This window comes from Schistocerca gregaria, chromosome 2 (genome assembly GCF_023897955.1).
Source record: "Schistocerca gregaria isolate iqSchGreg1 chromosome 2, iqSchGreg1.2, whole genome shotgun sequence".
Classification (NCBI taxonomy): Eukaryota; Metazoa; Arthropoda; class Insecta; order Orthoptera; family Acrididae; genus Schistocerca; species Schistocerca gregaria.
Window position 1 is genome coordinate 621,099,266 of NC_064921.1, and position 26,012 is coordinate 621,125,277.

General features: G+C 42.2%; 1 protein-coding gene across 1 annotated transcript in view; it reads left to right on the plus strand.

Moving 5' to 3' along the window:
- LOC126334607 (uncharacterized) overlaps positions 1-26,012 on the plus strand; it is a 52,076-nt gene that overhangs the window by 21,634 nt on the left and 4,430 nt on the right. The window contains exon 3 of the mRNA XM_049997010.1: positions 15,441-15,596. Coding sequence (XP_049852967.1) covers positions 15,441-15,596 — 156 coding nt within the window. The remainder of the gene's footprint in view (positions 1-15,440; positions 15,597-26,012) is intronic.

Genomic DNA, 26,012 nt, shown 5'->3' on the forward strand with positions numbered 1-26,012 from the left:
TCGCGTACCGTATTTTCATGGCGTGACGCCTGCATTGTTTTAATTTGACGCTAAGCAATTACAGTCTGAGAGTGACATCTAGCAGAAAAAAGACGTACTATGGGCAGGGGACATTATTTTCAGCCTAGAATACATTTCCAGATCCATGTAACTGTGAAAGCATACGATATTTGAATACTTTCCAACTTTCACTTCTGGCCCACCCTATACAATAAAAGGAGCTAAAGTCAATTCAGATTAGGAGAACAGTTGGCAAGAACTGGATAGTTGCGTGCTTAATAGAACATTGCACGACGGGAGGGACTCTTCATGGTGTACAGCATCTGCAACGAAACTCGTAAAGGAACAGCGATTAGAGCACAGTAGGCGTAAAACAAAACATAGGCTATAGAGGCTAATTTTGCTAAATGGGAACAAACTGCGCAAACGACTCCTGACAGTATAAACATACAAGGACGTTCGGGAATATAGCCATAAATGAGTTCCAAGGGAAGTATACCAACTCGAAGATGGAGATAAAAGATTGAAAGCACAAATGAGATCTAGCAAGTAGGAATGTTTTCTCTGAAGTAATGTTTTAGCCCCAGCCTCAAGAGGGCGTGAATGGTGTTTATGCTACATGGTCGCCGCGGTGGCAAGTCCGTAAGTAATAAGTAGGGCCAGGATTTTAATGATAATTCAGATTTTTTTCCTGAACTTCAGTAAGGTGACCAGATTTCTGGGACTCGAAAATTGGACCATTTTTATAATTGCTGGGTGTTCAGGATGAATAATTCTCTGTAATCGTTAGACATTATTATGGCTGACAACGAAAAGAATAGTAGGCACCAAATGATGATACAACAAACATAATCTAAACCATAGGCGCATTCATAGTTACTGTATAATTATAATACACTTAAATCTTAATAGTCAGCAAACAGAACACAACACACAGATTTAATTCATTCCTGTCACCAAACCGAATTTAATTGAGTAGATATTTGCATCCCTTTAGGAAGTCGTAGAATTCCAGACGACTCCAGCATCATTATTGTTTTCAAACTCATCTTTCATTTGAATTCTGATGTCTGTGTCTTACTCATCAAAGAAAATATACGCTCGACTGAAGCATTTGTATCGGGAATGCATGACAAAAATTTCAAATGTTACAAATATTTTCATGAGATATATTTCTGAATATGAAGCGCTGAAACGTTTGTACCCAACAGAAGTCACTGACAGTTTTTTCTGTGCTCTGTTTCTCTGTTTGCTGAGATATGACAAACTGCTTCATATTAACGCATTCTAGGAGCAAGTCATTATCATTAATTTTGCAGTTTGGTACACGTTTTTAAGAGAGTCGTAGCATTTTTGTATCTCATCCCATGTAAGTACATTGTGCAAAAGAACGCACATCTAGCCTGAAAATGCATTAACTGATACTTCCACTGTTCAGTGTATTGTTCACGGCTATGACGAAATATACATGCTCTTTTAGTGAACTTATAACTTTTTCTCTCCCTCAGATTCTATTTTGCTTAAAGGACTTCTTGTAACTTGAGCTATGAATCTAGTGATTCGTTTTTCTTTCATATTCATTCTTAAATCATGATGTGCTTCTTCAAACTTATAAAGTTGTTAAATGCTGTCCTTCTGTCTTCAATGCTGCTGCATGAAAAGTCCTACACTATTTATGACAACGAAATGCCCGTGAAAGCATTAAGATTAACGCTAAGCTAATACAGCTCATTAGGCCTATAATACAAACTTCACCGCAAGTATTATTGAAGATCTCTAACGCATTATCAGATAGGCCGTGTGCACACATTTCAAAACACAGCGCATCATGGTATATTAGATCAGGAATACTATATTGAAATAAAGCTTTGATACTTGCTAGAAACACAAAAACTCACATGTTGAAACTTCACATGACCGAGAATTTTATTTTACCTCTATAAACAGGAACATTTAGGCTTCTCGGCATAACCCAGCAGGGACAGGGGGACTGAACTCAGAAAATCGGAACTGTCCCAGCCGACTTTAATTTAATTTTATATCAATTAAGCGCGAATCCAGGTGTTGTAGTGTACATAATGTATTTCTTCTGTCCGTATAAAGTCGTACTACACCTTTTTTTAGTAGTAGGTCATATTTCGGATAACTATTGCCATAATAAGTCATATTTCGGCCAATATTTACCAAAATTGGTGTATTTGTCGTATTTTTAAGGACACAAGAATAGACGAATGAACATGCTGATCACATGACAATGTTTCAGGTTATACTATAGTAGGCAAGCAACGCAACACACTATCCGATTCGTTAGCTTAAGGCGTGGTTGCGTGGGGTCGACAAAAGGTTTTCGAAGCCACAGAGACGATTTCCGTCGTAATGAACGTCGCAAGCGTGATCATACGATTCGTTGTGAATACAAACTCAGTCTGGTTCAACGTGCCGAAAGTGAAGTGCTCAAACTGCCTAAAGTTTCGAGGTGTTGTTCGTGAGTTTGGTGAGACGTTCTTCAGCACTGACGAGGAAATATTATTTTGCAAAGTACGTGAAGTTAAATTTAGTGCAGAAACGCGCTTTAATGTGGAACAACATTGTAATACCGTCAGACACAGCAGCTGTATAAAGAGACGTGCTGAAAATTACAAAACGCTGGTATTTGAGTGTAGGTCCAGTTCCAGATGAATCTACATTCCGAAAGAATTATTTATACGTGTGCTACGTGGAGGTGCTCAACAAAACATGAATTAAAGGCCTGGGTGTCCACAGGTGAAACCGCCAGAACATTCCCACTCACCTGGTTTATTGTTATGTGTGCTTTCAATCACTAAAACATACTCTGCCAGTGTCTTTTATTTCCACCTTCAAGTGGGTGTACCTCCCTTGGAACGCATTTCCAGTCATATTGTAACCTCCCCCTCACCTATCGACCTCAATGACAGTGAAAAATTAAACTGCGTGCACCTAATGGAAATTTGGGAAAAGTAATCGTCACCGAAGTTAATTTGTCGGTAAAGAGGGAGGAAAGGGTTACATCTAAGTGAAAGGAAAAATGCATATGAAATGGGTGGAAATTAATTTTGAGAAAAGGGTAAAATTAATAAAGAAAGTAAATGTGAGGTCGTTACGTTAACAATTAATTAGCGTTAATTAGATATTTGAGATTTGGGGAAAATTACGGTCGCCAGTCCTATGGACAAGTACTATAATAACTGAAAATGAAAGATTAATGCACATATAATTAGCACTAAAAGTATGGCAACTGAAGGTTGACACGTGTTGTGTGAAAACTGAATGTTTGTCAGAAGTAATAAATTACGCTACACTCTGACGTAATTTAGCAAAAGAATTAATAAAACCGGAAAATTGAAAGTTAATTTAGTGACTGAAATTAATAGTGAACTTTGTTTCTGAAGCACTACAAAATTCAATAAAATAAGTTTAGTCCTGGGCTACCTCAACAATTTCAAAAGTTACTTGAATCTACGCAATTTAGAAATAAGAGCTTTGACTTTGAACTTGAATTAAATGATTCTGCTTAACAAAAGTAAAATTTAGTAATTTGTGCTTGTGTAATCTAAATATTGTAGCCAGCTATGAATGCTTTAACTGAACTTTGAAATTAAAGCAGTGAAATGGAATGATATTACTTTAATGCTGGCGTTTGAATTTCAACGACACTCGGGTTCATTCCGGAAAAGGAAGGGACCCTGCTTGGTAATGCAATTGGGATAATGAGCAACAAAGGTTCATGCTACGTCGCTGTAATTTAGTGAGAAAAATTTAACATTTTGAAAAGCTGAGGTCTGCCATACAGTTCTAAAACTTTACGTGCTTTTCGTCTTCCTTGTTGGTTGATTGAAGGTTTGCAGTCGTCGATCGAGGAGGTGGCGACAATCACTCATTGTCGGCTATAGCTGTTGCAGAAGCTGGATGTTGGCGCGCCTTCTTCTCAACATGGTCACCAGGCGAAACGGGCTCTTGATGTGTGCCAGCTAATGCTTCCCGTCCGCGACGCCGTGTCAGAAACTATCATAGCAAGTCGAGCGCAATTACATACTGCCAAACCCCGAAAGCGCGGAAACTCGCGGGAGCGTCACTAAACTCACCTGCTCTACCACCCTACTACAACCAGACTCTGCTCTGCCCGTGCTCCACATGGCAGAGTTAACACTACCAAAGATCCTAAACACTTTGGTTCTCCACACGACCTATCGATGTAATCGTTCGATAGAATAGTTTTCCCTAGGCAAGGCCCAGCGTAAAAATAGAAATAGTATTTGCAAAACAAACCAATTATACATCGACATAAATGCATAAACAATTACAATATATAAAGACATAGAAATGTCATATCTTCAGGTAACAAAATAAGGAAAAAATTTATAGTACAATAGATGGAAATAGGAGGATATGCATTTCCGGCATTACAATATCTCCGTATGATCTTTTTTACTCCTTATCCCCTCAGGGACTATTTCCAGCAGTTTGTCCTCATTTAGCAAAATCATTCGATACACAGAGAGGTCACAAATTAAGTGCATTTGTCTGTCAAAAGACAACAAGTGAAGCCTTCAGCGACTATCATAGCAGAATCTTATTGTAAGATTTCTCGCAATACCTAAAGAGATTCCAGTCCTAGTTTAACCGTTTCAGTGGCACCAAAGTTAGTGTCCAAACATTCATGGACAGCACAGAAACCGAAACTGAATGTAACATAGCAGAAGTAGAAATGCTGAACTCCGCTTTCAAATGCTCGCTCACAAATGAGTATCAGGAGTACTGCCGCAGTCGAATCCACGCACCATTGTGCAGACAAATGATGCATAGGGTGCAGACTGTTTACAACGTACCACAGCTGTGTTGAGGAAATCGAGACCAACAACTGATACATGACACTTGTGGTTTAGCAAGTCGTGAGACAACGTCACATATGCCACAAAAGCCACTTAAGTTACAGTACTTGCCCGTTGTCCAATAGTTTCAATATTCTCTCACTCTCTTCGCGCAAACACCTAACCCTAGAGAAAAAATCTGCAGCATCTTCCATGTAGGAAAATGAATGAATTTTAATTCTATACTGAAATACGTTTTCGCTAGAGGCTGCGGTTATCGAATTATTCAAGAAAAACGTACAACTGGAACCTTGAAACGCAGAAAAGAAGAGCTGTACTCTGTAGAAAACATGCTTCCACATGCTCTGAAACATGGAGATATGTGGCATTTCCAGGTGCAGCCTTAACACTAGCTACTACCTGTTCGAAAAAATATCTCTCGATATCAACAATTCCAAAAAAGTTGACAGTATTTCTCTAAAGCCTTGTAGGAAATATTCTAAATGCGTCCTGGTAATTTAAACTCTGAAATCCATTGCTGAGGAATATATTTTTAAACACCTTTTGGGGCTGTTGTACCTTTGAACCTTTAACAACAATCTAACCTGGTATAACCCATTTCCTCTCACCAATATTTCTCAAGGAATGCCACCTCGAAATCAGCATTGGTTTTCACCGTTGTTGTTACGTGAATGTGCCATCCTATGGTATGTCCTTTTAATTTTCTGGACACAAAACTAATTTTCTTCTCTTCCATCCAACCGACAGACTAATCTCCTTTCATATCCTTGATAATTAGATAAAAATGCAACACGATTGATCGAGCCTTTTGGATCAAATTTATCGATTCATTACGACTCGGGAGGTGTCCTCCACGAACAAACACGTCCAAAGGAGTGGTTCACTAAAGCGAACAAAAAGCCCGAAGAACGACTTCTAAGCTACAACCGTTCACCATTCAGTTTGATTCCGTTCGGTCTAATTCCCAGGAATCGTCGTTTGCAGTTCCCTGTGATGGCAGACAGTCTCAGTTCACAGGTCACAGTTCACTTCAGCTGGTCTCCATTCCTCGTTTCTCCCTTGGTCTTACTCGGGCAGTTTCGTTCCTTTTTGTGTAGTTACTCGTTCCAGTCGAACTTTTTCATAATTATAGAAAAATTAAGTTGTATGTAATATATACGAATTTTTCAAGCAACACAAAGAGAAATCTGCTTATCTCTTTGTTGTTTTTACCAACTGTAGGATAAGTATTTACAACAAGGCAGGTTGTTTGACCCACTAAATGAGTAGCCATTACTTTTTAATTTGTGAATTTACTCGTCTGTTTGATTGAACGTCTAGTTTTTAAAATAACATTTAATAATTTTTCAAGTATAGCGTAAGAAAGTTTACATAAAACTTACGATTTTCGCATTTATTCCAAAAATAAAACATGACGCTTAGGGAGGCTCGTATGTTTGACGTTTGATTTTTTCTTTGTAGTAACCCGTAGTTTAGTTCCTTTGCACTAAAAATGAGTTGTACATGATTTCCACTCACGTCAGTGGGAAAAGGAGAAGCGGTGCTTCTCCTTCTAAATGATCGTAGAATGGCATAAAATCGTATTTACTTCATATCTCAAAAAATATTATTCAGATGAAGCTTTTTAAAGTTTTTTTACTTTCTGTGTAATTTTTAATACCATATTGCTGCATTAATCTTAACAATACAGCCACAAACTTCCTTACTAACAACCTCTAGTTTAGTAACTAGCTGCAGTGCGTTCATGACAGCTTCATTTTCATGCCACTGTGAAGCATCTGTGTTAAGGAACTTCTCACTCAAATTAAATCAATTTAGAGATACACATATCTTATTAGAAAGGAACAATTTAGTCACATAAGTCATAATTTTTGGGTTTTGATCGATTCCTACTTGAATCCTTATATATTATCGTCTGTTGGTTCTGCTTAACTATTCAGTGTAGTGGCTGTTTTCATTTTTGATTCAGGAGATTAAGGCGACAGAACAGGAGATAGTAACCGTAAAAGATTTTTCAGTTTTTATGAAGCGATACCTTGCGTATCGCTATCGATGGTATGACATACCGGTACACAAATAAAGTTCTGAAAGAATTCTGAAACACAAATATGGCGCTTCGGCCTCGGAAGTGGCGCAAGATACTGCTTCGATTTACATACTGGTAAGGAAAATACAAAAAAGACAAACTGCATTCTCTTCCTGTAAACATAATTCAGCTTCATCGAGGTACCTAAGGTTTTCCAATACATTTATGGTTTTCGCCCACCCATCTTGCATAGTGGATTCCATTCTAGCACGGAAAGAAATTCAATGAGATGGTTTTTCGAGAAAATAGTTTACAGTTAATTCAATAACCATGAATATAATTATCTCATAGATCTAATACCTGCAAGGTAAACACAAGAGACCTTTTTCCAAAATGTTTTCAGTCAAAATACATTCACTTCTAAAAGTAATCATATTTTATGCTGGTGTTAAAGATATTAATTATTTAACTAAAAAGGCAATCAAGGTTTCATGGGCTTTTTCCTGCCATTTTTCATAGTAAGTTAAATGACCGAAATGTGTGTAAAATTATCGGCATTGACCTAGTAGTGAACCTTAATTTTCAAACAATGGAAAATCCAAGTGGAATGTAACAGTATTGTGAGAAGGAAAGTTTCTACTCACCATAGAGCAGAGATGCTGAGCCGCAGATAGGCACAACAAAACGCTTGGCCGAAATCTTTGAGAGTGAAAATCTTTTTGTTGTGCCTATCTACGACTCAGCATCTCCGCTCTATGGCGAGTTGCAATTTTCCTTCTCACAATGCTGAACTTCAATTTTCTGTATTTTCAAATAAATTTGTGTGTAAAATTTATGTTTTAAATACAATGATGCATATTTAATTACTTGTTGAATTTCACATTCATTTCACTCTCGTCTCTTAATGGCTGCCTGCGCTAGTTCAGAAGTTCACTTTCTCAAATAACTGATGAGTGATTCAGTGCATGGACCTGCTTAGCCTTTTCAGTTACATTCATTGATCAGAAACTGGTTATCTTTTTGGACTGTTAAAGAGCTTCAAAACAATAATGTGTGCTACGTCATGAAAGTTTTGAAGAAAATAAGAGAATCTTGTTTGTTTTGACTTCGTAGGTTTCAACGATCTCCGACCATATCTGTGTAGTTGTCCTCTCCACCTGGCTTACAGTCACTGCAACTTAATGTCACCTAACTAATCTGATACTTACAAAGGAGTCATTCAACTAAGGAAGTCGAAATAAACTACCTGCCTCCATAAACATAGCCAAAGCCCTGCAGACAAACAAAAATTACGCGAAGCGAAATGTAATGAGAGGAGGGCTATGCGAGAGGCGTTCAATGAATTCGAAAGTAAAGTTCTATGTACTGACTTGGCAGAAAATCGTAAGAAATTTTGGTCTTATGTCAAAGCGGTTGGTGGATCAAAACAAAATGTTCAGACACTCTGTGACGAAAATGGTACTGAAACAGAGGATGACAGACTAAAGGCCGAAATACTAAATGTCTTTTTCCAAAGCTGTTTCACAGAGGAAGACTGCACTGTAGTTCCTTCTCTAGATTGTCGCATAGATGACAAAATGGTAGATATCGAAAGAGACGACAGAGAGATAGAGAAACAATTAAAATCGCTCAAAAGAGGAAAGGCTGCTGGACCTGATGGGATACCAGTTCGATTTTACACAGAGTACGCGGAGGAACTTGCCCCCCTTCTTGCAATGTCTACCGTAGGTCTCTAGAAGAGCGTAGCGTTCCAAAGGATTGGAAAAGGGCACAGATCATCCCCGTTTTCAAGAAGGGACGTCGAACAGATGTGCAGAACTATAGACCTATATCTCTAACGTCGATCAATTGTAGAATTTTGGAACACGTATTATGTTCGAGTATAATGACTTTTCTGGAGAGCAGAAATCTACTCTGTAGGAATCAGCGTGGGTTTCGAAAAAGACGGTCGTGTGAAACCCAGCTCGCGCTATCGTCCACGAGACTCAGAGGGCCATAGACACGGGTTCACAGGTAGATGCCGTGTTCTTGACTTCCGCGAGGCGTTCGATACAGTTCCCCACAGTCGTTTAATGAACAAAGTAAGAGCGTATGGACTATCAGACCAATTGTGTGATTGGATTGAAGAGTTCCTAGATAACAGAGTCATTCTCAATAGAGAGAAGTCTTCCGAAGTAAGAGTGGTTTCAGGTGTGCAGCAGGGGAGTCTCATAGGACCGTTGCTATTCACAATATACACTCCTGGAAATGGAAAAAAGAACACATTGACACCGGTGTGTCAGACCCACCATACTTGCTCCGGACACTCCGAGAGGGCTGTACAAGCAATGATCACACGCACGGCACAGCGGACACACCTGGAACCGCGGTGTTGGCCGTCGAATGGCGCTAGCTGCGCAGCATTTGTGCACCGCCGCCGTCAGTGTCAGCCAGTTTGCCGTGGCATACGGAGCTCCATCGCAGTCTTTAACACTGGTAGCATGCCGCGACAGCGTGTACGTGAACCGTATGTGCAGTTGACGGACTTTGAGCGAGGGCGTATAGTGGGCATGCGGGAGGCCGGGTGGACGTACCGCCGAATTGCTCAACACGTGGGGCGTGAGGTCTCCACAGTACATCGATGTTGTCGCCAGTGGTCGGCGGAAGGTGCACGTGCCCGTCGACCTGGGACCGGACCGCAGCGACGCACGGATGCACGCCAAGACCGTAGGATCCTACGCAGTGCCGTAGGGGACCGCACCGCCACTTCCCAGCAAATTAGGGACACTGTTGCTCCTGGGGTATCGGCGAGGACCATTCGCAACCGTCTCCATGAAGCTGGGCTACGGTCCCGCACACCGGTAGGCCGTCTTCCGCTCACGCCCCAACATCGTGCAGCCCGCCTCCAGTGGTGTCGCGACAGGCGTGAATGGAGGGACGAATGGAGACGTGTCGTCTTCAGCGATGAGAGTCGCTTCTGCCTTGGTGCCAATGATGGTCGTATGCGTGTTTGGCGCCGTGCAGGTGAGCGCCACAATCAGGACTGCATACGACCGAGGCACACAGGGCCAACACCCGGCATCATGGTGTGGGGAGCGATCTCCTACACTGGCCGTACACCTCTGGTGATCGTCGAGGGGACACTGAATAGTGCAGGGTACATCCAAACCGTCATCGAACCCATCGTTCTACCATTCGTAGACCGGCAAGGGAACTTGCTGTTCCAACAGGACAATGCACGTCCGCATGTATCCCGTGCCACCCAACGTGCTCTAGAAGGTGTAAGTCAACTACCCTGGCCAGCAAGATCTCCGGATCTGTCCCCCATTGAGCATGTTTGGGACTGGATGAAGCGTCGTCTCACGCGGTCTGCACGTCCAGCACGAACGCTGGTCCAACTGAGGCGCCAGGTGGAAATGGCATGGCAAGCCGTTCCACAGGACTACATCCAGCATCTCTACGATCGTCTCCATGGGAGAATAGCAGCCTGCATTGCTGCGAAAGGTGGATATACACTGTACTAGTGCCGACATTGTGCATGCTCTGTTGCCTGTGTCTATGTGCCTGTGGTTCTGTCAGTGTGATCATGTGATGTATTTGACCCCAGGAATGTGTCAATAAAGTTTCCCCTTCCTGGGACAATGAATTCACGGTGTTCTTATTTCAATTTCCAGGAGTGTACATAAATGACCTTGTGGATGACATCGGAAGTTCACTGAGGCTTTTTGCAGATGATACTGTGGTATATCGAGAGGTTGTAACAATGGTAAATTGTACTGAAATGCAGGAGGATCTGTAGCGAATTGATGCATGGTGCAGGGAATGGCAATTGAATCTCAATGTAGACAAGTGTAATGTGGTGCGAATACATAGAAAGATAGATCCCTTATCATTTAGCTACAAAATAGCAGGCCAGCAACTGGAAGCAGTTAATTCCATAAATTATCTGGGAGTACGCATTAGGAGTGATTTAAAATGGAATGATCATATAAAGCTGATCATCGGTAAAGCAGATGCCAGACTGAGATTCATTGGAAGAATCCTAAGGAAATGCAATCCGAAAACAGAGGAAGTAGGTAACAGTACGCTTGTTCGCCCACTGCTTGAATACTGCTCAACAGTGTGGGATACGTACCAGATAGGGTTGATAGAAGAGATAGAGAAGATCCAATGGAGAGCCGCGCGCTTCATTACTGGATCATTTAGTAATCGCGAAAGCGTTACGGAGAAGATAGATAAACTCCAGTGGAAGACTCTGCAGGAGAGACGCTCAGTAGCTCGGTACGGGCTTTTGTTAAAGTTTCGAGAACATATCTTCACCGAAGTGTCAAGCAGTATATTGCTCCCTCCTACGTATATCCCGCGAAGAGACCATGAGGATAAAATTAGAGAGATTAGAGCCCACATAGAGGCATACCGACAATCCTTCTTTCCACGAACAATACGAGACTGGAATAGAAGGGAGAACCGATAAGAGTACTCAGGGTAACCTCCGCCACACACCGTCAGGTGGCTTGCGGAGTATGGATGTAGATGTAGATGTAGATAAGGAAATCAATGAATTCATCACACAGAAGTAATAACTGTCCGTACTTGATTTTTTTCTGGAAATGTATCTAAAATACATGTAGCAAGCGCAGTTTGGGTAATCTGCCATCAACGGACCGGTTCCGTGAGTGGACCGTCGCTTTACTTTTGTTTGCTCGATGGCTACTTCCATACAGATCTGTTGAACCGACTTACTAGTGGAGAAACTTGCCACTATCTTTGTTTGAAAGTTGTAGGTTACTGTGAAGACCTATTGTGAATGCATTAAGAAAATTGTGCTTTTATTTACATCGGCTTCAAATTGGATTTTGTACGGAAATAACATCTATTATTCCAGGTCTGACTTTTATTATTGGTATGTGAATATTATCTACTTTTCATGGATATATTTAGATTGGTATTATTTGCTGCTACTTCCTATCTTCTGGCAGACATTTCTCCTATTCCTAAAGCTTCTAAGTCACTGAAGGCCAGATCAAGAAAAGGCGCACAAGAAGCTTTAACACTGACAAGTTCTCCATACAAGTATCAATTAGGACGCAGCGCTAAACCTCCCCCTAACTTAAAGAGACAGCTGGCTACAATGAGTCAAATGAAACAAGTGAAAAACACTGCACCAATGATTAGTTTTGTGAAGTAGGTCAAAATAGATTTTGTGAAATAGGTCAAAATCGATCAGTGGAATACATGGTTTAAAGTATGGCATGTAGGAAGTGGGTGCATGAGAATTATGTTGGATTTAGGAGGAATTATAGAAGATACTTTTGTTTTAATTGCAGACAGACTGTATCACCGTGTTACGGAAAAGAGGTTGAACTGCCTCATAGTTTGTCCCAACTGTGCGCAGAGGCAAATAAAGCAGCCTAAATTTCACTTAATTCTACGATAATGCCAGTCTAGAATTGCACTGCATTTCAATATAGGTCTAATTTAGTTTTTTTTTATGTTTCGTATCAACATGCTCCGTTCATATTAAAATTAATTTTCACTTAATCATCCTTTTATTTTCTTAATGCTACTGTCTGGCCGTATTAAAATCCACCCATCAGTTGTGTACTCGAATGAACGTGTTTAATGACGAAATTTCGGATATACGTTTAATGGACTATTCACGGAATTCAGCTGGTCCATTAATGGAAACGGGTTTCCGTGAATGAATCTTTACGGAAAATGATTTTATGATGGTGTTAAAGGTATTTCAGGAATAACCGTTACACACTGAATGTAGTTCTGACATTCAGTTTCTCAACATTTGAAACATGGTCCATTATGGCATACTTATCCTAGATAAAAAAAAAGGGAATGGCGAATGAGAAAATAATGAACGATTCCCAAAAAGGAACGGCCACCAGTGAACTAGTGTCCAAAGATGAACGAGTTTGCCCATCTCCAACTACAGCCCACTATGACAATCCATTGTGTACTTGACGTGACTCTGCCTCCTTTCACTCCTTTTTGATACATTCTTGTTCCGTTTTTTCGATTTTAGCTTCTTTCTTTGCCATTTTTTCCTCTCAATTTCAGCTTTGCCTTTTAGTTCAAAAATCGTTCAAATGGCTCTGAGCACTATGGGACTGAATTGCTGTGGTCATCAGTCCCCTAGAACTTAGAACTACTTAAACCTAACTAACCTAAGGACATCACACACATCCATGCCCGAGGCAGGATTCGAACCTGCGACCGTAGCGCTCGCGCGGTGCCAGACTGAAGCGCCTAGAACCGCTTGGCCACTCCTTTCGGCGTGAATATTTTATTTTACTGCCATAACCAGTTTAGGGCTATCATGCCCATCTTCAGATGCCTAATATTTTCGGTACGTAGATGTTTTGGTTTACAGTATGTCGCTGCTCTATCCTGCACAAGAATATTTGAGTATTTTGTGCCACTTTATCAGTTGTTTCATTAATAAAAGTACGCTTAAGTGCTTCCATTTTATATATATGATACAAAATAGTCGTGTCCACTTATATATGTTCCAGAAGATGATGGTTCGTTTTGTTCCTAACAACAATTTCCTCCTTTTTTCGTCCTTCACGTGACGCTGAAGCCGGCCCGAGTGACCGAGCGGTTCTAGGCGCTACAGTCTGGAGCCGCGCGACCGCTACGGTCGCATGTTCGAACCCTGCCTCGGGCATGGTTGTGTGTGATGTTCTTAGGTTAGTTAGGTTTAAGTAGTTCTAAGTTCTAGGGGACTGATGACCTCAGAAGTTAAGTCCCATAGTGCTCAGAGCCATTTGAACTATGACCCTGAACAACGTGTGTCGCCGTATGCATCCTATCCCCCCATTTTAATTTTACTGCTGTCTAACAACCCCGAGTCTTTAAATCTGTCCTTTTGTTCTACGTTGCTTTCCTCCTGTTCGTTAGTTGCTCCTCTGAATAATTTATTTGTTTCTGCCATACTGTTAGCTCGCAGTGGTACTAGCTGGAACAACTGCTCCCATAGGTCAAGTATACAGATCACTCCGATCGCCACACGTTATTCTACACCCTAAGTATCACAAAAGCATGATAATTCTGCCCAAATAGCAGCAATGCTGGCAAACTACTGCGTTGCTTCATATGACGCTTACTTCTCATCTTCTTGCACTGTTGCAGATGTGTACCATGGCATGCTGTGCGACTTCGAATGCTGCTCCCTTGTTTTCTTGTAGTTCCTTCCGTCGCTTCGCTTTTGCAAATATATTCCATTTATGCAATTCGTATTTTTAGAATCACATCCCAGTTGAATCCGGATGCTACCCTTCCGCTCGACAATGCGGCATGTATCTCCGGTTCTTTCACGATCATTATTTTAATTTTTAAATTTCTCTCAGTTTGCACTCCCCGCGTACTTCTTCAGCGTAGATCGCCCGGTCGCGATCGCAGTCGCGGCATGCAAGACTCTAATCGACGCGAGGAGTGTTAATTACCGGGTAGAGACGTACTAAGTCACACAACACACCGATTCATCAGAAGGATGTAAATAATTCACCAAGTACAGCAATTATTCCAACATGCTATTTATTACACTAAATGTTCAAATGTGTGTCAAATCTTATGGGACTTTACTGCTGAGGTCATCAGTCCCTAAGCTTACATACTACTTAACCTAAATTATCCTAAGGACAAATGACTGCAGCGCCCTAGACCGCTCGGCTAATCCTGCGGGGCTATTACACTAAGATTCGCAATTTTTCACAAGATAAGAACCCTTGTATACACTTTCTAATATTAGTCCTGTACCAATTCTCCCATTAACCATGAGACAACAACAATCAAAAATGTGACTTCTTGTCTGGGGAGCCGTGCGCCTATTAACTGTGTCCCCTCCGCTGCCCAGGAGAGATCATTATAAGGCAAAAAGACGCCTTAGGCAATTCATGAGTGCTTCAGGCCCCGTGTGACCTTAACTTAGCTCTGTAAATACTCCTAGCAGATGTTACGCGATAACTTTATGCCTTGAAGACCAGCCACCAACTGACTCCCGTCCTCAACTTGGGACTCGGTTTGACAATATAAAACACAAATAATCCAATACTCTTCCTTAACTTTAAGATGGTGCTATTGTGATTTGAATTTCACTGTGTTTTACAATTTTCCCAGTTATTCCTAATATATGAATAAAGTCTACCTGATCCGGCAAGTGGCTATATCCTGTCTATGAAGTTAATTTCAGGATTCACTCCATTTAGAATTTTCTTCGTTTAAAATTTATTTTGTCAGAGAACCATCAGTGCACTATTACTAACACAGTCGAACATCTGGAATGAAGTGAGATGGTAACAGCACACAATTACAGCTATTGTAATGCAGAACACTACAACTTGGCAAGAGTGCTAGCAGCAGCATTATTGTATCTGAACAATCACTGTCCTAACACTGTAGAGCTGCAGCGTAGGATAGTGATGATGCAGTGTTTTGGGACACACTTTACAGCAGTGATGCATTAGTTGCGCAGCAAAGTCCAAGAGATGCATAATGATAGTGGTTATTCACCAGGAGCATGTTTCTTTTTTAATAACTAACTACTTCATAAATCTCTCCATCTGTCACAGATCCAGATAAACTCAGAGAACATGCAGGGAAGCACTTGGAGTGCACTTGCGCCCACAGGTCCAATGCCTCTCTGCAGCTACATGGTGGAGCAGAAAGACAAGATGGAAATGTTGTGGAGAGCCAGCAATCTCACTCGACAGTGTCCCATTCTCAAGGTATGTAAAACAGTCTTTCTCATTGTCATCTCCGCTCTCTGCTATACATATTTGCAATTATTGTGAGATATGTTACATGATAAGGAATTAGAACAGCAATGCAGAACTTTTAGCTATTAAAAGAGCTTTATACCACGTTCTCACGATGTTGTCATATTTGAATTCGTCAGTGCTTGTACCGTTCAACACACAAAGGTAAGACCGGGTTCATTATCATCATTACACATCAAGGAACTATCTGTAACGTATGTTCTGATTCCATTTCACGTAAGCCGCTCCAATCAGCGATCAGTTCTTATTGATCATGCTCGTCACATACCCATTTCTAATAAATATGAATGATTCTGTTGCCCATTTCTGATGATTATGAACGATTTTGCTTATTTACATAATAATCCATCTCCCAACATGATGGTAGGTACAGACCAAGGATTCAGTTCAGGGGGACAGGGTAAAGGGGGTGACAATTAGTTAACCGCCTTTACCCCACACCCTCCCCAAATATGCAATGTGACTGTAATTAAAGGTCCAGTTTCAAGACTCTGTAATAAAAAAAAGAAAAACTGCTCTGAATAAAGCGAAATTTTAACGGAAGGTGGCAGGGGTAAAATACAGGGGGCGGAGGGCTATTTACAATTTGTACAGAAACCAGATGGCAGTTACAAGAGTCGAGGGACATGAAATGGAAGCAGTGGTTGAGGAGGGAGTAAGACAGGGTTGTAGCCTCTCCCCGATGTTATTCAATCATTATATTGAGCAAGCAGTGAAGGCAACGAAAAAAAAATTCGGAGTAGGTATTAAAATCCACGGAGAAGAAATGAAAACTTTGAGGTTCGCCGATGACATTGTAATTATGTCATAGACAGTAAAGGAATTGGAAGAGCAGTTGAAGGGAATGGACAGTGTCATGAAAGGATATAAGATAAACATCAGCAAAAGCAAAACAAGGATAATGGAATGTAGTCGAATTAAGTCGGGTGATGTTGAAGGAATTAGATTAGGAAATGAGACACTTACAGTAGTAAAGGAGTTTTGCTATTTGGGGAGCAAAATAACTGATGATGGTCGAAGTAGACAGGATATAAAATGTAGACTGGCAATGGCAAGGAAAGCTTTTCTGAAGAAGAGAAATTTGTTAACATCGAGTATTGATTTAAGAGTCAGAAAGTCGTTTCTGAAAGTATTCGTATGGAGTGTAGCCATGTATGGAAGTGAAACATGGACGATAAATAGTTTGAACAGGAAGAGAATAGAGGCTTTCGAAATGTGGTGCTACAGAAGAATCCTGAAGAATAGATGGGTAGATCACATAACTAATGAGGAGGTATTGAATAGGGTTGGGGAGAAGAGAAGTTTGTGGCACATCTTCACTAGAAGAAGGGATCGATTGGTAGGACATGTTCTGAGGCATCAAGGAATCACCAATTTAGTATTGGAGGGCAGCGTGAAGGGTGAAAATCGTAGATGGAAACCAAGAGATGACTACACTAAGCAGATTCAGAAGTATGTAGGTTGCAGTAGGTACTGGGAGATGAAGAAGCTTGCACAGGATAGAATAACATGGAGAGCTGCATCAAACGAGTCTCAGGACTGAAGACCACAACAACAACAACAACAACAACACACTGTCTAAGAAGGGGTAAACATTACAGAAACAGAAAACACTGAACTAAATTTTTACCACCAGATGGCGCTGTAAGGGGCATAATATAGAAAATAAAAAACGTGGGGTGCACGCCTGTTCCTCGGTTTGCGTCTGTGACGCCCAGCATGACTGTCTCCATAAAGCATCCAGCTCTGCTGTAGAGCTCTTTTACGTGGACGATGGCTGTGGACCGGTAGCTCTGTGGAAGTTTCGGACACTCATAGGTATGAAAAAAAGCATTTGTCCGATGTCTGCCAAGGCTCTGGAGAAAATGATTGCAAAATCTGAAGAGACAGGTTCTTTTGAAGTGCAATATGGTAGAGGGAGGAAATCAGCTGATCCGACGTCAGTAGAAGATGTTCAGATGGTTCAAATGGCTCTGAGCACTATGGGACTTAACTTCTAAGGTGATCAGTTCCCTAGAACTTAGAACTACTTAAACCTAACTAACCTAAGGACATCACACACATCCATACCCGAGGCAGGATTCGAACCTGCGACCGTAGCGGTCGCGCGGTTCCAGACTGCAGCGCCTAGAACCGCTCGGCCAATCCGGTCGGCAGTAGAAGATGTGGCCGCAGTACTGTAGGAGGGGTCGAATGGTGATGTCCAAGTACGCAGTGCACGAGGGTGAATAAAATTCTACGAAACATCATGCATTACTATCCATACATAATTACCCATGTTCAGTTGCTCATGCTGACCTGGCTGTAAGACAAACATCTGTTCTAGAATTTATTACTCGCAAGGAAGTGGACAATGGATGGCCATGGAACAATCTGTGGAAAGACTAAGCCCATTTCCATCTCCGACAACAAGTCGATAGGTAGAACTGCAGAATATGGGCAACGGAAAATCCGCTCACACATCAACCGGTACTGCTTCATTCTGTTAAGGTGACTTCTGTGATGCGGGTTGTCGCCATTGTTTGTCGTGGGGCAATATTTTTCCGAAGAGATGGACGTTGCCTGTTCTCTTACCTGTACCGTCACTACTAAACACTGTGAGAGTCCTTTGTGCACCAACGTCACTCCAACCCTTTAACAGCGTGGATGTGTGGATGGGATTATTTTTATGTATGATGGTGCTTCTCTGCGCACTGCACAACCAGTGAAGCGCCTGCATAGGCATTTCGGAAACGCTTGAACTATCTGCGTTATTTCCATACAGGCTGGCCGTCCGGATCTCCTTACCTTAATTCGTGTGACTTCTGGCTGTAGGCTCATCTGAAAGATGTGCTCGGTGCCCCGACAGCAAACGTAGCTGAACTGGAGGCACGCATTGCACAGCGCATTCTAACCGTAGCCGCTGAGACACTCCGATCAGCTGTGGAACAAGCAGTTCTCGATTTGAACTTGTAGCGGAAGACGGTGAACAGCACACTGAACAAATCTTGCTCCAGTCTCACGACAGTTAAAAGCGATTTCATTGTTGTTCTGCATGCGGTTTTTGGCCTCATAAAAATTACAAACCCATGTCACTGTTGCTTTTATGCAGTTTTCGGCCTTGGGTCAATTAAAACAACGTTTTTTTTTCCATCCGATTTTGTACGAGCTTGCCGTGGCGGATGGACTTACCTAAATAACAGTGCCACAACTGTTGAATACCAAACTTGCGTGGTCATGCACATTAGACAGTATATTTGGTGCAGTGTGCAGCTTGCAACATAGCGGTCGTATTGCGTTTGCGTGTAGCCGAAGCCAGTTGCGTCATGGCGCTTGCATCACCATACAGTGACAAAATTTTTGTTAAATTTTGTGTTTCCATAACCTATCCTCTCTTCTTCGATAACAATCAATTCAAATTTGACGTATCTGAGAATGCGATCCATTTTCTTTCTTTTTTTGCAGCACTTTGAAACTGGAATTTTACTAATAATCATCTTGTAACTTCAGTCACCCCTAGTTTTGACAGCATGGTTGCCACGTATTTATAATAATAAAAATAAAGTAGATAATATGCTCAATATAACAATAATTTGTTTACACAGGTCGTTAGTATATAGTTTTAGCATAAAACCCAAGAAACTGTAGTTCAGAGAAATGCGAAATACAGAAATTATTAGTTCAATACTTATGTAGTACATGTGTGACACTATTGGCTTCAGAACTATATTCAAGCGCCAAAAAAACTGGTATATTCAAGCGCCAAAAAAACTGGTATAGGCATGCCTATTCAACTACAGAGATATGTAAACAGGTAGAATGCGGCGCTGCGGCCGGCATCGCCTATATAAGACAAGTGTGTGGAGCAGTTGTTAGATCGGTTACTGCTGCTACAGTAGCAGGTTATCAAGATTTAAGTGAGTTTGAAGGTGGTGTTACAGTTGGCACACGAGCGATGGGACACCGTATACCCGAAGTAACGATGATTTTTTTCCATACGACCATTTCTCGAGTGTACCGTGAATATCAGGAATGCGGTAAAACAGCAAATCTTCGTCGTCCCTCCGGCCGGAAAAAGATCCTGCAAGAACGGGACCAACGACGACTGAAGAGAATCGTTCAGTGTGACAAAATTCAACCTTTTCGCAAATTGCAGCAGATTTCAATGCTGGGCGATCACCAAGTGTCAGCGTGCGATCCATTCATCGGAACATCATCGATATGGGCTTTCGAAGCCGAAGGTCCACTCGTCTACCCCTGATGACTCCACGACTCAAAGGTTTACGCCTCGCCTGTGCCCGTCAACACCGACATTGGACTGTTGATGACTGGAAACATGTTGCCTGGTCGGACGAATCTCCTTTCAAACCGTATCGAGCGGATGGAAGTGTACGGGTACGGAGGCAACCTCATGAATCCATGGACCCCACATGTCAGCAGGGGACTGTTTACGCTGGTAGAGAGTCTATAATTGTGTGGGGCGTGTGTTGGAGTGATGTGGGACCTCTGATACGTCTACATACGACTCTGACTGGTGACCGTGTGTAAGCATCCTGTCTGATTACCTGCACCTATTTGTGTGCAGAGTGCATTCTGATGTACTTGGGCTGTTCCAGCAAGACAATGCGACATCCCACACGTCCAGAATTGCTGCAGATTGGTTCCAGGGACATTCCTCTGAGTTTAAAATCTTCCGCTGGTCACCAAACTCCCCAGAAATAAAGATTATTGAGCATATCTGGAATGCCTTTCAACTTGCTGTTCAGAAGAGATACTCTTTCGGATGTATGGACAGCCCTGCAGGATTCGTGGTGTCAGTTCCCTCCAGCACTACTTCAGACATTTGTCGAGTCCATGCCACGTCGTGTTGCGGCACTTCTTCGTGTTCACTGGGATCCTACACGATTTCAGGCTGGTGTATGAGTTTCTTTGGCTCTTCAGTGTATAATATCAACAGACGGTCTCAACTTTGATAACATCACAAATTTAGCAATGTAAAATCGAAGTATGCACTCAGCATTATCAATATTCTGCTTTGTACTATGATCGTGAACTCATATCTGCAGACTGCGGCTATGCGAGCATATTAATGGAGGAATTTTGTTTCCTTCCGTATTTCTAGCGTCATTCTGGAGATCAGAATTTGTGTTATATTTTTCTTGGTTGGAGATCTTTTCTTCGTTAGTGTCTTTGGTCTTTTGCGCCGCATCAGATCTGTTGTTGGCAGCAGGTGTTGTGAGTCTGGGAACGGCTGCCTTCCTCTGGCTGGAGTGTCTTCTGCAGCTGGCCAGGCTGTACGCCTAGCCGCACGGTCAGGCCCTCAGGCAGGCAGGCAGCTGAAAACTATCCGTGTCAAACATATTCCATTATTTCTAGAATTACTTGCCATTTTGGATAAAGTTTTAATTTCCTATGTAATCCGAAAATTAATCTATCTAAAAATATAAATGTTATCACTAAAATGTCATATCCCCATGACAACCCTCTCTACCCACCATTAGATCCATCCCAGCAGGATAGACAGGTGATGCTTTAAATTCATGCGTCAAATTTGCTGCCAATATTTATACTCAAAGGGGAAAATATGAAGCTCCTTCATTTGTTTTTAGATCAATGAATTTCATCAGAAATAAAATTACTGGATATGAGTTAAGTGCAAAGTCTGAGTCACAGAATTAAATAATCTTTATACCTACGAAAAGTTTAATATAAGTACAGGTTTGGTTAAGAAATATCTTCAAAAAAGAGCAAAGTTCGTTTGCCAATTTCGAAGAATGCAAATGATAACTAAATATTTTCATCTGCTTGATCTAAATGATGAGATTTTGGACTACATGAAACTTTCAAAGTAATTAGTAACATATTTAAATTTGTTGCTACATAAAATTCTATAGTGAACCACGCAAAAACTCTCATTTACTGAAATAACTACAAACTGTAATTAAGGCTGATCCTGTCATATTGTTTCACGCATCACTTGGCTGTGAAAACCTTTAAAAAGAGTTAAAACAGTAACGCTGAGGTGATATAAGCCATGTGACAGCTCTTAATATCGTGTCGAGCCTGCTTTCGTAGAGCAACTCGATGTGGCAAGGACTCAAAAAGTCGTTGGAAGTCTCCTTCAGAAATATTGAACCATTCTGCCTCTACAGCCGTCCACAACTGCGAAAGTGTTGCCGGACAGGATTTTGTGTACGAACTAGGCTCTCGCTTATGCTATAAAAGTTGGATTGGTAGCTAAATCAGTCGCACGAATTGTCTAGATTGTTTTTCAAGCCAGTTGCGAACAACTGTGGCTCGGTAACATGGGGCATTGTCGTCCATAAAAATTCCATCGTCGTTTGGCATGAATGGCTGCAAATGGTCTCCCAGTAGCCAAACATAATCATTTACAGCCAATGTTCGCTTCAGTTGGACCACACAACCCAGTATATTCCACGTAAGCTTAGTCCACACATGGAGCCACCACCGGTTTGCACGATGCCTTGTTGACAACTTGGATCTGCCGTTCGGTCTTCGGCGTCTTGCCACGGCTTCCCACGTCGGAGGTTCGGGTCCTACCTCCGTGATGGGAGTGTGCGTCGTCCTTAGTGTAAGTTAGATTAAGTAGTGTGTAAGCTCAGGAACCGATGACCTCGGCAGTTTGGTCCCATTAGAACTTACCACAAATTTCCAAAAATTACAACTTGGGTCCGTGGCTTCGTAGGGTCTCTGCCACACTGTAAGCCAACCATCTGCTCTTGCAGCTAAAATCGGGACTCATTCGACCAGGCCACGGTTTTTCAGTCGTTCAGGGTCCAACCGACATGTTCACGGGCCCAGTGGAGACACTGCAGGCGATGCCGTGCAGCTAGCACAGACACTATGTCGTCTGCTGCCATAACCCACTGACGCCATATTTCGCAGCCTGTCATCGTACGTCCCACGTTCATTTTCGGGGTTCTTGCACGCCGTGTTGCTTGTCTGTTATCACTGCAAACTCTAGACAAATGCCACTACTCTAGGACGTTAAGTGAAGGCGCCGACCACTGCGTCGTCCTTGGTGAGAGGTAATGCCTGAAATTTGGTATTCCTGGCACATTATTCACACTGTGGATCTCGGAATATTGAATTACCTAACGATTTGCGGAATGGAATGTCCTGTGTTTCTAGCTCCAGCTAGCGTTCCGCGTTCAAAGTCTGTTAATTGTCGTCGTGCGGCCATAATCACATCGGAAACCTTTTTACATGACTCACCTGATCACAAGTGGCAGCTCCGCCAATGCACAGCCTTTTTGCACCTTGTGTACGAAATACTACCGACGCCTGTATCTGAACATATCGCTATACCGTGACTTTTGCCCCCTGAGAGTATTCGCTTATGCTGGTCTTGATAGGTCATTTTCTTGTTTGGTTTTGTTTATTTTTTGAGCTGTGGAATCATTTAGTTAAAGTTATTACAGTCTCCATAGCAGAATAAGCAAGAAAGGTGGCACGTCAGTTGACTCTCATTAAAACACACTGAAGAACCAAAGAAACTGGTACAGCTGTCTAATATCGTGTAGGGCCCCCGCGAGCACGCAGAAGTGCCGCAACACGACGTGCATCGACTCGACTAATGTTTGAAGTAGTGCTGGAGGGAAATGACACCATGAATCCTACACGACTGTCCATAAGTCGTAAGAGTACGAGGAGTGGAGATCTCTTCTGAAGAGCACGTCGCAAGGCATCCCAGATATGCTCAATAATCTTCATGTCTAGGGAGTTTGGTGACCAGCGGAAAATTTTAATCTCTAGGAATTACCCAAGTCCATCAGAATGCACACTGGTCATGAATAGATGCAAGTGATCAGACAGGATGCTTGCATACAGTCAGCAGTCAGAGTCGAGTCTTTACGTATCAGAAGTCCCACATCACTCCAACTGCACACGCTCTTCACCATTACAGAGCCTCCACCAGCATGAATAGTGCCCAGCTCACATGCGGGGTCCATGGATTCATGAGGTTGTCTCCATACCCGTACACGTCCATCCAAAAACAAAAATGGTTCAAATGGCTCTGAGCACTATGGGACTTAACATCTGTGGTCATCAGTCCTCTAGAACTTAGAACTACTTAAACCTAACTAACCTAAGGACATCACACACACCCATGCCCGAGGCAGGATTCGAACCTGCGACCGTAGCAGCCCCGCGGTTCCGGACTGCAGCGCCAGAACCGCACGGCCACCGCGACCGGCACACGTCCATCCGCTCGACACAATTTGAATCGATACTCTTCCGACTAGGCAACATGCTTCCAGTCATCAACGGGCCAATGTCGGTGTTGGCGGGCACAGGCGAGGTGCAAAGCTTTGTGTCGTGCAGTCATCAAGGGTACACGAGTGGGCCTTCGGCTCCGAAAGCCCATATCGATGATGTTTCGTTGAATGTTTCGCACGCTGGCACTTGTTGATGGCCCAGTACTGAAATTGCAGCAATTTGCGGAAGGGTTGCGCTTCCGTCAAACTGAACGATTGTCTTCAGTCGTCGTTGGTCCCGTTGTTGCAGGACTTTTTTTTCCGGCCGCAGTGATATCGGAGATCTGATGTTTCACCGGAATCCTGGTGTTCACGGTACACCCGTGAAATGGTCGTACGGGAAAATACCCACATCATCGCTAGCTCGGAGATGCTGTGTCCCATCGCTCGTGTGCCAACTGTAACACCACTTTCAAATGCACTCATATCTTGATAACCTGCTACTGTAGTAGCAGTAACCGATCTAACAACTGCGCCTGACACTCATTATATGGCGTTGCCGGCCGCAGCGCCATATTTCACCTTTTCACCTATCTCTTTATTTGAATACGCATGCATGTATCAATTTCTATCAGGCTTCAGTGAATCTCTTGCGAGTGACTAGGAGGCTCTGTACGAAAAGGAATTATTCACAAAATGAGGAGAGGAAAAGAGAAAATAATTATAAGAACAAATGTGATTTGTAAGCCTGACAAACTAAGGATGATAAAGAGAGAACCAGTAGTCAGAGATAATGAAGTTGCAAACTTTGAAGAAACAGCATGGAAAAGAATACTAAGAGATGAAAGGTAAGGAACTGATGGGCAAAGGCATGAAAAGAATGAAAAAGTGAAGGGGTGTCACAACATGCAAATAATGAAGAAAATGAAAAAATAAATAAACTGGAAGTGTTGAAAACAATTTTACAAGCATTGATAAGGAAGAAAGAAAAATAAACTGAAATACGATACAGATAGTGTAATTTTATGTCAGGTAGTTATTATGGACAAGCATGTGATGTGTAGCAAATTCCCACTAGCACAGTTATGTGCCGACAGTGCTTGTACTGGATATCACCCACATGTGATGACCAGAATTTTGGGAAGGATGAAATGGTGACTAAATACTATATCGTATTATGATAGAAACTTGGTGAGTAGAAGGATATTATGTTGAAGCATAACTCTAATGAATATTCCAACTAATGGAGAGGAGGAGATTAGTGTTTAATGTCCCGTCGACAACGAGGTCATTAGAGACGGAGCACAAGCTCGGATTAGGGAAGGATGGGGAAGGAAATCGGCCGTGCCCTTTGAAAGGAACCATCCCGGCATTTGCCTGAAATGATCTAGGGAAATCACGGAAAACCTAAATCAGGATGGCCATACGCGGGATTGAACTGTCGTGCTCCCGAATGCCAGTCCAGTGTGCTAGCCACTGCGCCACCTCGCTCGGTTAACTAATGGAGAAGTTAACTGATGCAACTAACTCGACAGTTCAACCTGATGTGGTGTAGACTTTTTAGTTGTATCTGACATGACTCAATAGTTCTGGGTCCTCAGCTACTCCACCGCTTCGGCGACAAGAAAGTTCCCCTGCAACAGGACGGTGCACATCCACCTATGGCGACCATGCCACAACGCACCACTCATGGCGAAATGCCATTCCGCACCTTTACGACCGCTTGTATATGAGAATGCACAGTGCGTTGCCGTCAGAGGGGGTTACTAGTGAGATACTTGAAAGAGGTGACGCTGAGGTGCTCTTTAGCGTGTATTTGTGTGGCAAATAGTATACATATAAATAGGTATGTTTCTGTTAACTGCCAAGGTTTGACTGTGTGCTCAGTTGATTCTATTTATTTTTTCCTCTTATATGTAAATTACCTCTCGCTCTTGTGTCATGACAGTTATGATTCTAATAATAGGAGGTTCTGGTGGAATGTAGATGACTTAAGAGGAACGGTAACAACCTGTAGTGTTACTGATCTGGTTTTTATCTCGTCAAGTTTCATGATATTTCTTCTTTGATCATCCTCCTGTCACTATTGGATTTGGCGAACTGTTATTAAAGAACACACATAATACTACGAAATTATTTCTTGATCTCCTCATATTTATTGACATTT